The 16,429-nt window shown below is 48.2% G+C and overlaps 5 protein-coding genes across 5 annotated transcripts; 2 read left to right on the top strand and 3 right to left on the bottom strand.

Annotated features, from left to right (window-relative positions):
- Positions 1-1,489: 1,489 nt before the first annotated feature.
- Positions 1,490-2,431, bottom strand: ONS95_010135 (uncharacterized protein; the record flags this gene model as incomplete). Its single annotated transcript, XM_058503707.1, has 1 exon — positions 1,490-2,431. The coding sequence occupies one exon, from the start codon at positions 2,429-2,431 to the stop codon at positions 1,490-1,492; it is 942 nt and encodes a 313-aa protein (XP_058360420.1).
- A 735-nt stretch (positions 2,432-3,166) lies between these two features.
- ONS95_010134 (uncharacterized protein) lies at positions 3,167-6,081 on the bottom strand (the record flags this gene model as incomplete). Its single annotated transcript, XM_058503706.1, has 6 exons — positions 3,167-4,483; positions 4,533-4,718; positions 4,766-4,857; positions 4,907-5,021; positions 5,071-5,223; positions 5,272-6,081. 6 exons carry the CDS (start codon positions 6,079-6,081, stop codon positions 3,167-3,169), a joined length of 2,673 nt encoding a protein of 890 aa, XP_058360419.1.
- A 413-nt stretch (positions 6,082-6,494) lies between these two features.
- On the bottom strand, positions 6,495-7,154 carry ONS95_010133 (uncharacterized protein; the record flags this gene model as incomplete). Its single annotated transcript, XM_058503705.1, has 1 exon — positions 6,495-7,154. One exon carries the CDS (start codon positions 7,152-7,154, stop codon positions 6,495-6,497), a length of 660 nt encoding a protein of 219 aa, XP_058360418.1.
- Positions 7,155-9,103: 1,949 nt separating this feature from the next.
- Positions 9,104-11,759, top strand: ONS95_010132 (uncharacterized protein; the record flags this gene model as incomplete). The annotated part of the gene is made up of 5 exons (XM_058503704.1): positions 9,104-9,872; positions 9,966-10,864; positions 10,912-11,151; positions 11,204-11,293; positions 11,343-11,759. 5 exons carry the CDS (start codon positions 9,104-9,106, stop codon positions 11,757-11,759), a joined length of 2,415 nt encoding a protein of 804 aa, XP_058360417.1.
- Positions 11,760-12,233: 474 nt separating this feature from the next.
- ONS95_010131 (uncharacterized protein) lies at positions 12,234-14,384 on the top strand (the record flags this gene model as incomplete). Its single annotated transcript, XM_058503703.1, has 2 exons — positions 12,234-13,713; positions 13,771-14,384. The coding sequence occupies 2 exons, from the start codon at positions 12,234-12,236 to the stop codon at positions 14,382-14,384; spliced, it is 2,094 nt and encodes a 697-aa protein (XP_058360416.1).
- Between the last annotated feature and the right edge of the window lie 2,045 nt (positions 14,385-16,429).

Genomic DNA, 16,429 nt, shown 5'->3' with positions numbered 1-16,429 from the left:
GCTTCAACTTATCGCATTCCTCCACCATGCGGCTCTTTACCGCTTTTGGTGGATAAATATCTGGAGAAATGAACTCATAGTACGCAGAACTCCAAATGAATAAAACATTAACCACTGACCAACCGACGAAGCTGTTCCCGCGGCCCTGCCATGATAGCAGTGCCATCATGCATCAGTGTACGTAATCCACGGCACATTCTAGGCTGTTAATCGGTTTATTCGCTATTAAACAGTCCGAAAAGTCTATATTTCGTGCTGCTTCCCCAAAATCATTTCAAAGAATCTGAGCAACTATGAGCGATCAATTGACATGATCACGCTACCATCACCTCGGGATACAAATCGCGCTGGCTTGCGAAGGACCAGAAAATTGTTATATGTTATGAGTGATCATGACCCTGAGATATGACATGATGACAACTTGGGTACAATTTCTGAGTGGGTGACAACGAAGTCGTTGTGGTGTTTGTCTCCTCAAACCCGTCATTACCAGCGAAAGCAACATGTACCACGTCCGAGTTCTACCAAACAAGGGCAGCTAGTCAGGTCCATATCGACTATTGAACCCAAAAAGACAGAGTATGTGAGTTTTGGTGGATAGCAAGAAAGAGTGAGAAGGGCTTGTTGGAGTCCGACCACGCAAGAGAGGAAAAGAAGCTTAATGATTATCACGAATTTAACCGAGGAGGCATGTTTTGGCAAGTTCCTTCATGAGTTTTTGGGGTCTCTGGTACAACTAGTGTTCCCAAAAAAAAGCTTCAAGAAAGTCTGCAAAAGTGTATTGACCGATTGATTCCCAGTTCCACTCCTTTCTATGCTCTATGCAAGGGTACTCCAAAAAGAACAAGTACCTCCCAGTCCTTGCACTGTAGATATGCGAATTCGGTCCACTTTCTGTCAAGGGTAGTTGAGAAATGATACGAATACTATGGCATTGTTGGCTACGTATTGCGATGCGCTGGTGCTCCGAGACATAGTCACTGGTTCATGTAACACCCATAAAGATGTGTCCTCCCATGTGTGTCTCTCCACGGGAAGACAAGCTGTCATCAGGTTGGGAAACCCGCGCCCGATGCTCGAAAGATAAACGAGTCCTGTATCGCAAGCTCCTCGGTTCAGAAGAGGTAGACGTAAGATCGGTTCATATCCTCCTTACATCCTCTGTCTATCTTTTCCTGCTTCGTCACTCTCTTGGACTTGCCAGAAAAGGATGATCTCCGACGCACGGTTCCGGTACCCTTCTGCCATTTTGGGCTGCCCTTCTTGGAAGAACCTCCTTTCATGTTTCCCACTAGCTTGAAGTCGTCGTCGTAGTCGCCTGTGAAGTCTCCGTTGTTGTTGGCGTCATCGACCTCAACGTGTCCAAACTGTGCCTGATACTCTGAGTCTTCCTCAAGTTGAGCTGGATGTGGCTGTGTGGTATTGGCATTGGCACATTGCTGTTGTGGGACGCTTCGCTCAGTATCATAAAACTCATACTGACGCTTCTCTATATCACTAGCCTCATCCATTCGCCCTGATGTTCAACGCATCCCGACATGTACATCTCCTGCTTGCGCCAGTCATCGGTCGGAGAAGCGCCCCGGAACATATCAGGTCGGTCGTTGCTAAACTCGGCGAGTTTGTCCTTAAAATCCGGGTCCTGTGCTTCGGCATTACGGACGAAGTGTTCGATTACCTCGTTATCGTCACCAGGAGAGAACTTGAGGCGCTCGAAGGCTGGCCCGTGGTTGACATTGGGATCTTCTCCACCAGCGGGAACGATGAAGTTGACGATGGCGCGAAGGTCGGTTAACTGCTCTTCTATGGACTTGGGGTCATCGAACCCAGGAGGGGGGCAAATGTCTTCTTCAAAGAATTCCAGGCTTGTATGAGAGCTACTGTCGTAGCTGGCACTGTTCGAGCCATCAGATTGGGTGTATCGAGAGCCAAAGGGTCCGAGTGGCGATCTAATGCCGTACTGGTCGCGAAGAGAGAACGAATGACTGCCTGGTGCGCGTCGCAGACGGCCACTGAAAACTCTCGAAAATTGATTGTTGTGGACTGGATGCGGGCTGGTGGCCGTGTTCGAAGCGAATTGCGGTAAGAACGACATCGTGGGAACGAAGGACTGCTCCAACCGCGATATGCGAGGATCTGGGATCGCTAGACCAGTAGGCCATGCATAAGTACCGTTATAGTAGTGAATCCAGTTTTCTGGAGGGATGCTCCAGGCCGCAAGCGCCGATGAAATGTGGGTTGGAACTCCATGAGTGGTGACAGGAGCAAAAGGTACTGTGCGGAGACGATGACCGAAGATATCACATCCCTGCAGGTTAGAAGCTTGCTGATAGCGCGTAGATAGTTGTGGATATATGGTGCGGTAGCGAGATCTGGGTGAGACCTGAGCAGCAAGCTCACGAAGCTGATACTGATGGGCACTGTAAGACATGGTGCTAAGATGTCCAAGGCGGAGGACTAAAAGGGCTTTTGAAGATAGAGATTAGAGGGCGACGTGGACATCGATCAGTGCTACCGAATCGCGGCACGAATGATAAGGAGGTCGAGGCGTGAGAGCGAGGAATATGGCCAGTTCGGAGAGAGAGGATTAACAGCGAGACGTGGTACGCTTGGTATTGTCGCCGAAAAATAAGCGAGAGCTCGGTGCCCGGGCATGGCTGCATAGGAGAATGAATGGAATGGTGAATCTGGGGTTGTCGTACCATTAGGAAGAATGAAGCTATTGCTGTATACGGTATGGTGACCACGGCTGGCAGACGTAACTTCGTCTATTGCTGCAAAAATAGAGAAGTACTCCCTGCCGGATCCATGACTGCTTCTGCTTCCGATCGGCAATTGAGACTGCACTGTTTTCAATGTCAAAAGCGATCAATACATGACGATGAGGTTTGACGTTGTGAGAGAGGCACTACCATCCGAGAGATGGATATAAATTAGAAAAGGTATTGCATGCTGCTCTCCGTGTGGGACCAGCTGCGAAGTGATCCTTCCAAGATCAATATGGGAACACGTTTGCTAATGGATACGAGACTATCGTAGTACCGGGTGAAAAGAGATAGCAACAAGACGATGAAGTACTCAAGCATAAGTGTTTAGTGAAAAGCAGCTCGCAACTAGAGGGCCACTTGGGGCTACAGTAAACAGGAGTTTCATTTCGTACATGGTATCATAATATAGGCGTATCATGCTCCCTTGGACTCAGGGGCATGTTATCTACACTGTCGCCATCTCTCCCCAGTAGTCCCCGCTCTTCTCCTTCTCGGCCTTCTCTTGTAAGGCCAGTGTTCACGGATACTCCGTCGGCACCCATCGTCCTTCTCGTCTCTTCCGCTCCATTCAGCACGTACCAGACATCCTTCTTTGTCAACAGACCCTGTAAGACCCCGCGGTCGCTGAACAGCACGTATCGCAACCCAAGCTTCTGGAAATAGTTGGCAGTGAGGAGCAGATTGGATCTAGCGGGGAGGGTGAGAGGTGTTTGGTCCATCCATGGTCTCAAGTCCAGCGTCGTTCGAGGATCTGCCAGTGGTTGATGCGAGAAGAATGCTTCAGTCTCAGGCGGAAGAGACCTTGGGAGCTTGGTCGAGGACCGTAAATTGTATTCCAGTTCGGCGCGGGAAATATACCCGAGTAGAATCGCGTCCCTTGGATCTGATATAACAGGAAAACCACGATAAGGATGTGTCGCAAGAACCTCTGATAAGGATTGGATGGTGTGTCCAGTTGCCGTCAAAACCACGAGATCCTCAATGCGTGTCATGATCTGACTGACAGGAATATCCGGAATGACGTTTTCTTCGCTGTTATCAAGATACGGATATTCGTTGAAGTGAATCCAGCTTTCGTAGATACCCTTTTTACCAAAGGCATCCCCAACCCACTTGCTTGCCATTACAGCAATCATGATAGGTAGAACATATGTCAGAGCACCTGTGAGCTCAAACATTATGACTACGATAGAGACTGTCATGCGAGTAACTCCTCCGAGGGCAGCTGCCGCTCCAATGATTGCATAAGTCCCGGGTGTCACACATGCCATATCGGGTTCACAAGAACTGAATGGAAAGAAATTTGGGTGATTGTGCACCCATATTTCCATGATGATCCCAACTGCTCTTCCGAACAGAGCGCCAACAGCCATAGATGGCAAGATAATTCCGGCAGGTATCTGAAGTCCAAAGGTAATCGAGGCAAGGAAGAATCCAAGAATGGCTGCAAATATGAGAAGAAAGATGGTGCCCACTGTCGCAGAGCCGGTCTTACAAAGACCAAACTGGTCATCCACTACCTTTGAGCACTCTGCGAAGAGTGAGTATACCAGCTCAGACGACTGGGCCCGCATGTAGAAATTAGGGTAGTTAATCAGCGCCGTTAGAAGGGCCACAATCACAACTTGAGTAATTGGCCCGGGTAGCCAAGTTGCTCGCTTCTTCCACTGAGCGACTTTCATGTTCATTTTGATGAACAAACCGCCGTAGAGACCCTGTCGTGAGATCAGCAAATTCCTTTCATCACATCAGTACGGAACCTACTCCGAAAATACCAAGTAAGGCAAAAGGAATCATCTCAAATCCATGCCAACCTGTACTGTACGTTACTTGATACAATACAAGCTTGCCGCTTCGAAATGGGTCGAATGCTTGCAGGGTCACAGCCGCGGTCATGGCACAGACGAAACTCTGCCACATCGTCTTGTCAGGGAAGTAGTAAGATAGTTGCTGAATTTTGTCAGGCCATATTGGACATAGGCTGCTTGAGAACTCACTTCGAGACTGAATAGCACACCGCCAATTGGAGATCCAAACGCAACGGATATTCCAGCAGCCGCTGCGGCTGACAGGACCTCTCGTTTCCGAGCTACATCCAATTAGCATTATTGAGATTAGCCGGGCCAGATGGAACATGCCTTCATTGCCATCAATGTTTCCAAATAATTTCATGAATAGATTGGCGCAACAGCATGCAACATGTACCAGTGGACCTTCCTTGCCCAGCCACATACCAGATGCTACTGCCAAGCACTGATCTGATTAGAAGATGGGTAAAACATTTCGCTTTTGTGGTACTCACAAGTCCAAGTGATTTAATAACCAATGTCCAAGTACCCATAAATCTACGTATGACAAATCCTCCAAGAACAGTCTTGATCTCGGGGATACCACTATGTTTCGCGTACAGAGCGTACTCTTTTACCAATAGACTTGCCGTTATGGCAAAACAAACCTGTACAAAAGTCAGTAGGTCGCATTGGAAGGAGATCGCGCAACCCACCGAAAATGCTATGAAAAAGAAGTATTCTATGAACCATTTACCACCCGTCGAAGTTGTATGAAGTGCGAGGCTCCATGGAACCCAGTCCCTACACTGCGCAAAGCCATCGTAGCCATAACAACAGAAATGTTTGTTCAAGTAGAAATGTCCTCCATCCTCCCCAGCAGAACAATATCCGGTCTTCAAATCAGCCAGCCAGTCAGTGATGATATCGATTGCAGCAGCGAATGTTCCGGTTGCCAAACCCGCCAGAATCAGAATAACCCAGACCTGACTGGCATCCAAGAACTGCCGCGCATATCCAACCAAGCCAGTAGCATTTGAATAGAGTATCCGTAGGCGTTGCCGCTCCTTCGTGTACTCGAAGATCCAGTCAATTGCCGTCATATCTTCGTAGCCGACTCTGCGTCCGGGACCCTCAGCGTACCAGTCCATTGGCCCTCCATCTTTTGTGCCTGCATTTCCCGATCCGCCTCTATTCTCCCCAAATGTATGCAGTCCTAGCGGAGTTCCTGCTCTGGGTGAAGGCGTAGGCTGTCGAGAATTGGAAACGCTGCCAGAGAACGCCGAGAACAGCCTAGTCGCTGCAGTTTGTTTCGGTCTGCGCTTGAAGGATACTACGTCTTCGCCATCCTGATCAAGAGGATCTTCAGAAAGTACTGTTCGGTCTTTGGAATAGCTTGCGACTGGATCGTCAATGTCGCTATCATCTTCGACTATGGCGGGATTGGGAGGGCTTCGACTGGAGGACGACGAGCTTCCTTGCTCTGCTGACGGGAAATAGCCCGCGGATGAGCTCGCCATATTCATACATTTGAAGATCAATAATTGTTGAGCTGTTTCGTGTGCTGCATGAGGTGACGAGAAACAAGCAAACCGACCCCGAGGCTGAGGCTGGGCCGGGCTGATCCATGACGCTTGCGGCCGCTTCTGGTCCTCGGATTTGAGGCATCACATCGTCTTACAGTATTCCAGATCAGCTTCGCTTAGAACTTGCAACTTTCAACAATACAATTGACTTTGGACTTAACAAATAACTGGCTGAGTATTTTCTTTTAAGGACCAACATTAGAATAACAGAATTTCAGAAATTTGGATGTTGCCTTCGACCTGAAAATTCTGCAACAAGCGACTAATATATATGTTAAGTAGATAGTAATACACACAATACAAAACAAAGAGAATCCCGAAACTGATCGCCCAAAACGCCAAAATCCTCGAGCTTACGCAACCTTCTCCGTCAGCTCAAACATCTTTGGCTGGGTATCTTTGAAACTCTGGCGCTCTTCCAGCCACTCCCAATATCTCTTCAGATCAGGATACTTCTCCAGAAACTGAACAATCCCAAACTTCTTCTCGATCATGCTCATCATTCCAAGCATTGAACCAAGCGCAATATCCGCCACAGAGAACTCGTTACAGACTAAAAACTTCCGTTCGCCGCTCTTTTTGACAAGCTCATCTGCCGCGACTAAAACACCATTCACCTTCCTCATTTGCCTGTCCAGCCACTCCGTACTCTTCAAGTCTCCTCTCGCCAGCTCAAAGAAAACCAGCGAGAGCGCGTCGCATGCTCCATCCGCAAGAACTTGGATCTGCCTTACGAACAGTTGGTCATCCAGGTCATCTGGCATCAACGTCGGTCCCTGACCTCTGTACTTCTGCACGATGTACTCCTGGATATACCAAGATTCGTAGATCGGCGGTCGCCCATCGTCGAAGATGAGGATAGGAAGCTTCTCAAGTGGATTGTACTTTGGCGTCTCGGTCGTACTGTGCCATGGAATTTCAGTCTTGAGTTCGAAAGGGATGCCTTTCTCGAGAAGAGCGATTCGGTTCTTGCGCGCGTAGGGGGATGGCGTGGCGCTTATAAGCGTCAGCATGATGGAACTTGTGTCTCCAGAGACCAGTTCTTTGGTTACAGTCTCCTCTTAGGAAATTCATTCAAAAAAGTTGTTCAGCAACCAAGAGTGTCATAACGAAGAGCTAGAATTTAGGCTATGGGACAAGCCGATGAGATAAGAGTACGTAATTGTGCAGGCGGATTCGTCCCATCCTGGTCCCTTAGATTATGTACACGTCTTTTCCAGGGTCCCTCCAGATCCGACGCTGGTGTTCTCGTTGGCTGCTTGGGCGCTGAACCCCTCTTTCTTCGCGTGGACAGTAGCCAGGGTGGTTGCTGGAAGCGAGAGGGAGGGCTGCTCCAGGGCTGCATCTGATGGTTACACCTGTTTTGTTGTTGCGGCCCGCCCCGAAAGAGAAGTTGAATGGCTCGCTTGCAGCCTGGCTGGGAGACGGGGAAGTGCAGGATATGTTGCATCTTTTGTGACAATACAGTGTCTGCACCGTAACTACGATTGTTTTGTTTTGTTTCTGGTGATCTAAAAGATCTTCTTCTCTCGATTCGGCAATCAAGACGAAGCCCACGATACATGCTGGGCCGGTCAACTTTACTGATTGATAATTCGGAGACCAAACAGTAGGACTTGGAAAAGTAGACGAGAGAACTTTTTAATCGATACCTAGGGATCTTTCCGTCTTTTCGAGGAACGATTCAAAAAGTACAGATTCTCCGGGGGACTCACAACTCACCACAGTCAAATTTCCAAACGAGATGTTCCACATTCCGCTTGCAACTTTTCAGTAGGCTTTTCAAGGCCACCTTAGGGAACAACCGAGACGACCCAATTATTTAATTGTCTAACATCTTACCAATCCGCACACCTGATAGTGACATTCAGACGACCTTCGATCAGATTTATTGACGAAGCAGTGGAGTGCGCCTTTGAAACAAAATAGGTAATGAACTGCACATGAAGGATTGAACTCATGGTCACGTGAACATTTGCGGAAACCACCTTCCAGGTTTTTCTTGCAGACTTTACACACCTCGTACGAGTGGGAATTGCATGAAGAACTCATCCCGACTGTTGATGGCAAGTCCGCTTTGTTTACTCCGTATTGCGGATAAACAAATCAGTACTGGTGTCCTAGGTACGGCGAGGGCTGTGCAAGAACTGTGCCGCAATGACACTCGAAAATGATCATCTGATCGTATCAACCCAAATTCGTTAGCTCATGCGCCAATTTGAACTTCATGTCAACACTCAATTTCCCTCAGGTATATCCCTCTCACGAACTCACTGCAGCACCAAAGTCGGACGTTCGATTAAGCTTCTCCGAGCCTCTTCGAACTCTTAAACGGGTGCCTGAAAGTCCACGCGTTGACAAAATGTTGTCAAGCCAACAAGACCCCCTTTTCTCTACTGCCAAGCGACCCATCTTCACATATCTGGGCCAGGTGCATGCCACTTTAGGCAATATACGACCAAATCAACCCATTTAGTCTTAGCTCGATGCTTTAAAGTGTATCGTCACATATGATGCACCTTAAGCCCGTATCAAATATGCCAGCGGAGACCAGTTTTCGATGTTCGAATGCAGTCTCTTCGACCAATGGAACGGCGCAGTCACCAACTCCTCCGCTCACCCCCCTTTTATTGGCTGGCCTGTAGACACCGTGCTACCCAACATGAACCCACAGCAATCTGGCCGTGAGGCGGGCACCTTCTTTCTGAGAATCATCCGCAGGGTACAATTGTATCTGCCTATTCGCTCGCTTGGCACTAAATCTTATCTGGAACCGCTGCGCCGCCCGTATTCTACATTCGTTTTACTTTAGTTCGTCCTTCACCTCCAGCTTGCATCGTATGTTATAATCCGCTGTCCTTCTTCAACTGTCACCACGCCGGCTGCTCAATGCCTATTGAACCTTGAGTAACCTCGAGGATTCTGGCAATACCTTTCCGACTTGGTTGACTTTCGAGGCAAAATGTCTGCTTCCACTCAGCAGCCAAAATGGCGTCGCATTTATCTTCAAACCATCACCCTCATGCAAAAGAATCTGCTGATCTTCTACAAAGCACCAATAGTAACATTCATTCGAGCGTTCTTGTTTCCTCTTGTAGTCACACTCATCTTCAGCTTCTTGGTCCATCTTAATACTAGCTCGAGGTCGGACTCAAACTTGTATGGCATTTCTAAGGTTTCGCATCCAGTTCGAAGCTTGGCCGATGCAATCCATGCTACTCCTTTGCGCAAACTTGTCTTTATCAAGAATGGCCTCGCCAATGATACTCTAGACCCAATCATCGACGGCATCCTCCGTGAGCCTGGGATGGAGCATATCGATTCTCTTGTCTTCAACGACCCGAATACACTTTTCGATGTCTGCAAGCAGAGTACCTTTGGCAGCAGTAACTGTTTTGCAGCGGTTATTTTCACCGCCCTCAACGAGACAAACGTGGATTACAGTATCGTGGTGGATAGCCACCTTGCTGAAGCATTCGAATATGGCGATTATCGAAAGGATGATACACTCCTGCCGACTCGGATCTTCCCTCTACAATGGGCAGTGGATGCCCAAATCGGCAACTTCTCAACCCTCCCAAGGCCATCAACACAACCATTCAGTGGCTATTTCGGAGCCGAAAATAACGAAGCTCCCACAAAGCCCGCGACGAATGGACCGTACTGGCTATCCATTGTCAGCATCTTTGTCGCTCCCGTATTTATCTTGATCCTCATTGGAGTTGTATATCGTAAGTCCTCTCACCCAAATCTGACATGCCTCACTCTCGAGGCAACTTTGGTCTGGATCTGCTCCATGAACGATACTAATCATCTTGCTCTAGATCTAAGCACCTTTGTTGCTACGGAAAGAGAATCATCAATGTCAGAGCTGATGGCTGCCCAAAATGTTACCGTTATGCCCAGACTACTGTCCACGATGCTCTCTTTCTTCGCCGTATACTTCCCGGGGTTCTTGGCATGTTCGATTGTCCTTACGCAGATCCTGTTCAAAAAGACCTCCGACATCCTTTTCCTCCTCATTACTCTGCTTGCCGGAGCTTCCATGATCGCCTCATCGCATTTCCTCGCTTCGTTCTTCAGCAAAGCTCAACTCGCTGGATTGTACACTTCAACACTCGTATTTGCGCTTGCACTTATCACCCTAGCAGCCACTCTCACTTCAGATGTCGAGTTCCCACAAGTGCTGGCTTTGTCATTGGTGTTTCCTCCGTGTGCCTGGTCAACCTTTATTTCAGACATCGCACTGCGCGAATATCAGCTCCGCTCGTTCTCCCTCAACCCAGGTGTGTACAGAAACGATGATATAGGCAAGCTTCAGCGTCTCGACGGCTACTTATATGTCGTTTTCTTCATTTTGCAGATCATTCTTTACTCTGCAGGTACCTATGGAGTCGAGCGCAAATTATGGGGTGTCAAGAGAAAGTACGATCTTATCGATGCCAGTGAAAATGTCGCGCTCCGAGTCACTAGCCTTTCAAAGACTTACAACGGGAAAAGGCCATGGTATTGGCCATTTATGCGGAAGGGTGCTCCGTTACTGGCGGTTGACAGCTTGAACCTGGAGGTGAAAACCGGCTCTGTGACGTTCCTCCTAGGGCCTAATGGTGGCGGTAAGTCCACAACGCTGAAATGTATTTCTGGAATGACTAGTATGGATTTTGGGTCCAGATTGGAGCTCAATCAATCAGGATTGGTCTTTGGAATCTGCCCTCAGTCTAATGTATGCCCCTCATTCCTGAAGGCGCGTGTATTTACTAATACTTCCAGGTTATTTGGGAGAATCTCACCGTTGATGAGCATATCAAGATCTGGAGAAAGCTCAAGAATGCTGCACACAATAATCCAAACGAGGATGACAGTGATGTTCTTGCAGAGTGTGACCTCTTGCAGAAGGGACCTGCCAAAGCCAAAACACTCAGTGGGGGTCAAATGAGGAAATTGCAGCTGGCCATTGCCTTCGTCGGCGGCTCGAAAGTCTGCTGTATTGATGAAGCATCTAGTGGTCTTGTACGCCCCCGTCCTCCTTCGTTTATTGAACGCATGTGCTGATGCGCTGTAGGATCCTCTGTCGCGAAGAAATATCTGGAACATCATTCAAAACGGTCATTCACGTCGCACCGTTCTCGTGACTACTCATTTCTTAGATGAGGTATGAGCCTTTCTCAATATACCATGGAGAAAATCTGACAATTTGGCAGGCAGATATTCTTGCAGATCATATCGCCATTGTCTATAAAGGCAAGCTTGTTTGCGAAGGTCCTGGGACATCATTAAAGGCAGAATACGGCGATGACTACATCATTCGCAGTGATTCTGACATCAACGGTGACTCCATGGTTTGGCGCAGCTCGAATTCGGCCGAAGCAACACGAAAGGTTCTGGAGCTCGAATCTCTCACCGAGGATGATGCTACATACAATGTTACTTTCCCAACCCTTGAACAGGTGTTCTTAAAAGTTACCTCTGACACAGCGATCCATGACCAAGGAGGTGATGGGATTGTTGGGGAAGAAGACCCTAACAACGTAATCGACGAGAAGATATTTGCTCTGGAGAATGACAACGCTGAAGATATTGACCTTGATGTAGGCCAGACGATTGGTCTGACGCGATAAGTCCTTGCCCTTTACAAGAAAAGATACACGCTTCTGCTGCAAAAGGCTGGTTGGATCAGTTACGGAATCAACATCATTATCCCTGTTATCATCGCGGCGGCCCTTGTTAAATTCTTGTACAAATTCGACTCGCTCCAAAGTTGCCAGACCAATCAGATACTCCTCAGGAATGCAACCGAAGGCCAAAATTCCGAAGAGACCGGTTACCCGGTGCTGGCTCCATTGGATTTTTATAACCCACCATATATTTACAGCACTTCGGGGAGTCCGTCAACCTTCCTTGGCCCAGCCTCTGCCTTCACTGGAGAATCTCAAGACCAATTCTTCATTGAAACTGTGAGCCGAATATTCAACGACTATCCTACCTATACCTATGAAGCAGATGGCACCTACACAATCTCTCCACCTCTCAATGCAAGTGAGATTCTTGCTAAGTCCTTGGCCACTCGGGCTTTCGTGAACAACACCGATGAGATGATTGCTGGCATTACAAACAGTTCACAGAATGGGTTCTTCAATTTCGGCCTCTACGCACCGACTCCCCAAGACGCCACGATATTTTATAACAGTTTCCAAGGAGCTAATCAAATGGGAATCCAAATGGTAGGGTTCAGCTTGCTCACGAATCGAATCAGCAACGCTACACTCGCCAACGGAGCAGCGAGAATATCGACCGCGAGCATCCGCGTCATGAAACATGCTAGAAACAAAGTGAACTCCTATTCGATGCCCATCGCGATCTTGCTCTCGCTGGCATTCATCGCTGCCGCAAGCGTCGCTGTGATCTACCCTTCGTTCGAACGGAATAATCGAGTTCGTGCTCTGCACTATTCGAATGGAGTTTCTCCTTTCGCACTATGGGCTGGATATCTACTCTTCGACATGCAATTCATCCTATTTCAGTCACTGTTTGTGTGGGGACTACTATTCGCCCAACAGAGTCTTCAGCGACTAGGGTATGCTCCGGAGTACCTCCTAGGCACGTTCATTCTTTTCGGACTGGCAACATACCTTGGCACATATGTTATTTCGCTCTTCACCAAGAAGGCTGCCTTTGCAATCGCGGCTGGAATACATGTTCTTTTGACCATACTCTACTTCGTCGCCTATGTCATGAATTCCTCCTTCGGTAATGAAAGTCTTCTGTTCGACACATACAACTCGCTCCAATTTGGCCTAGGGCTGTCATCGCCAGGCGCAAATTTGGTGCGAGCTTTGTTTCTGTCAAGCAACAGCTTCGAGATTCTTTGTGGCAAGTATGCAGACAATGATGTCTCATCTCCCTTCAGCTACGACAGATACGGGTCGGTGTACGCCAACTTGATCATCCAGATCTTGTTTCTCATTGCCTTTCTGGTTATCTACGAATATGGTAGTGCCGATTGGGTTCGTCGCAACATCACCCATCGAGGAGTGCCTTCCCGTCTGCACTACATTGTAGAGTCAGGAGAAACTGCACCGTCCAATGTCCCAGCGCAAACTGAGAAGAATGCAACAGCTGTCGTCAATTCGCCTCAAATCCTGACAGTTTCTCGCGTAAGCAAATATTTCGGCAAAACATTCGCAGTCGAGAACGTCTCATTCGACATATCTGCCAACCAAACACTTGCTCTACTAGGTGGTAACGGTGCAGGCAAAACCACCGTGATCAACATGATCCGTGGAGAGTTGAAGCCAAATTTCGGAGACATCTATTTGGATGGCGTATCGGTTGCTCGTCAGCCACAGAAAGCTAGACTCCACATCGGTGTCTGTCCTCAAGACGACGCTATTGACAACTTGACTGTCCGACAGACTCTCCGTTTCTACGCAACTGTCAAGGGACTGAAGAACATCGAAGGCAACGTTGACAGAATCCTTGCGGCACTCAATATCACCATGTATGAGGATCTCAGAGTTGTAGCTCTTAGTGGCGGTACTCGCCGCAAACTGTCTGTTGCTATTGCTCTTCTAGGTACGTCTCCCTCACCCCCAGAACCTCGTCGGTAGCTGCACACTAACAATCCCATAGGCAACCCTCGTGTTCTCCTCCTCGACGAACCCTCCACCGGCCAAGACGCCGGCGCAAAACGAATCCTCTGGAAAGCACTCCAATCGATCTCCGCGAATCGCGCCATCCTCCTCACAACCCACAGCATGGAAGAAGCCGAAGCACTTGCTACAAACGTCGCTATTATGGGCACCAAGATGCTCGCAACAGGCATCCTGGCTTCACTCCAAGAAAGCCACGGCGGTGCGTATAGCGTGCGAGCCGTTCGGGTGCCCGAATTGAGTGCTGCTGAGGTGGAAAGGATCGTGAAGGAGAGGTTTGAGGGTATGGTGAAGAGGTATACGGATGCGCATGGACAGATAGGCTGGCAGCTGCCGCATGATAAGAGGGCTTTGGGGAGTATTATGAGGGTGATGGAAGAGCTGATGGGAGACGCTGTCGTGGAGGATGAGGAGGAGGAGCAGCAGGGTGGAAGTTCAGGTGCTGGGGGTGCTACTGGTGCTGCTGCAGGAGGCAGTTCTGTGGCAAGAGTGACGAGCAGGAAGGTGATCCAGGCGTATACTATTGCTGGTCCTACTCTGGAGGAGGTTTTCATGAGTGTTGCAAGAGAAGCTGGACAGGCTGGTGGGGTGTAATGATAATCGTAATGCTTGGACGTCAGGATGTCCCAGAAATTCAAGTTTAATACTCCGAGACGGTTTCGCTGAATTGACCAAATTCTTATTGACATCCACATGTCTGGACGTTGCATCAGTATCTAGGCATGTACATGGTCAGAATTGATTGAAGTCACTTAGTTTGTGCTTGGTACTTTGGCAGGTTTGACTAGAATGGAATGGAGTAATTATTATCGACTACTGTGATATTTGGGTACGTAGAGCAGCGGTTCGACAAATATTTTCCTATTGTGTCCGAGATACGTTCATATGTCTACATGACATGAAAATTGATTTGATGTTTATTTCGGCTGATAGCAAAACCCACCCCCTGAATTAGCCGAGCACTGCCATCCTCTTGGTAATCAGCGGTTCATTGCATCGTCTTGACTACAACAATGAGGTTCCAACAAGCACAATTTATGAAGAGATTTCAAGATTTTATGCTGTTAATATCCCGACGTCAACTCAGCTGCGAGGTTCTGCATGTTCTCGGATCATGAAGGATGTCGAAGTTTGGCCCCCTCCTCAATGAGGGAATGAGGCACCACTTTCTCAAGTTATGAATTTAACTTAATACGTGGAATGTATTAAATATTTATATCCATAGAGTAGCTGGACTGTGCTTCATGACAAAGTCAACAAAGTAAATATCAAACAGTCGGATCCAGTAACGTGAATATTACAACCACATTTCCTCACCACCACCATGACCACATCCATACACGAACCCATCTCAACTCATCCCACAAACTCTCATCTTCTCTGGAACCTACCTACCTAGCATCCATATCAGACCGCCCGACTCTAAAACCTCCATCAATGACTCATACCCGCCGTCGCAACTCTGTCTATGCACCCAGAAGCGAGAAAAACACACAGACGGGATCTGCAAACAAGCTTTCCTTCCGGCGTGTTTTATTTTTAAGCATAACCCACCAACCAACCGACCATCACCACAGACCGGTATAAATGCAATCAGCGGAGGGAGAAGCTCCGAGAGATGGTGGCTTGTTGCACGTCGTCTTGTTTAGTTGAAACGGAACATTCGGATTTTGTTTTCCCGTCAGTGCTGAGTGTGAGGCGAGATGGTTTGGGCAGGCGATGTGGACGATGTGGATGAGGTGAGATGGTATGGTAGTGAAACTGAACGAAGCGAAGCGAGCCGAGACGAGACGAGACGAGCATGGTGTGGTGTGGTATGGTTCTTGGGAATACAGTAAGCAAGCAGTGGGTTTACAGTATGCATCCGAGCCGTCTGAATACCCTTCCGATGCCATTTGTCTTCTTACATGAACTATTTGCCGTTCATTGTAGGGCTCCGATCTGGACTTGAATTGAGCTGATCGATAGATCGAAGGGTCGAAAGTCCGAGGGCTTGCTTGAGAGTTTGAGTTGAAGCATGCCAGCGTGACTTGTTACGCCATCGACGGCGTGGCATGCCGTGAAGAGACGGGCTGAACTTACTTATTTACTTTCCTGCGCTGCTTCAAAAGTATGAAGATGTATGAAGTGAGAATGTAAAGTCACTACTTGCTTTCACTGGGTGCTATACATTCCATTTTGCAGTACACGAGCCGGTTCCAGATCACAAAACTCACAGCATGTCTTAGCTAGAACGAGGGTGGCTTTCTAGGGAAGTTGGCTTTTTGCAGGTCAGAGGCTACGTTCTTGCTTCGCCTGCTGGGTACGAGTATGCCGTCTCGTATGTAGGTGTATGGCTCAGCTGTTGTGTAACTTTGAGTCTGACATAAGTTCCAAAGCCTGGTTGTGATACCTCAAATCGTACCCCTTGAGGCTTGGAACTTAGAGCAAAGGATGGATCCAGGCTCCAAGCCTCACACTTACAGTCCTTTCGAAAGGCTGAATTCAGGATTTTGAAACGGTATCTTGTGTCTTATGTGAGATCTTGTATGACCACAATGAGACTTTTGGAGTGGAGAGTGGAGAGTTACAGCCGAGAGAGCACAGTACGTAGCCATCGAAGTCAAAGGGCTGATAGCTGACATCTTGTGCTACACACC

This window comes from Cadophora gregata, assembly GCF_030347475.1.
Source record: "Cadophora gregata isolate MNR1 chromosome Unknown scaffold_4, whole genome shotgun sequence".
NCBI classification, from domain to species: Eukaryota; Fungi; Ascomycota; class Leotiomycetes; order Helotiales; family Ploettnerulaceae; genus Cadophora; species Cadophora gregata.
This window is presented reverse-complemented; position numbering and strand designations above follow the sequence as displayed.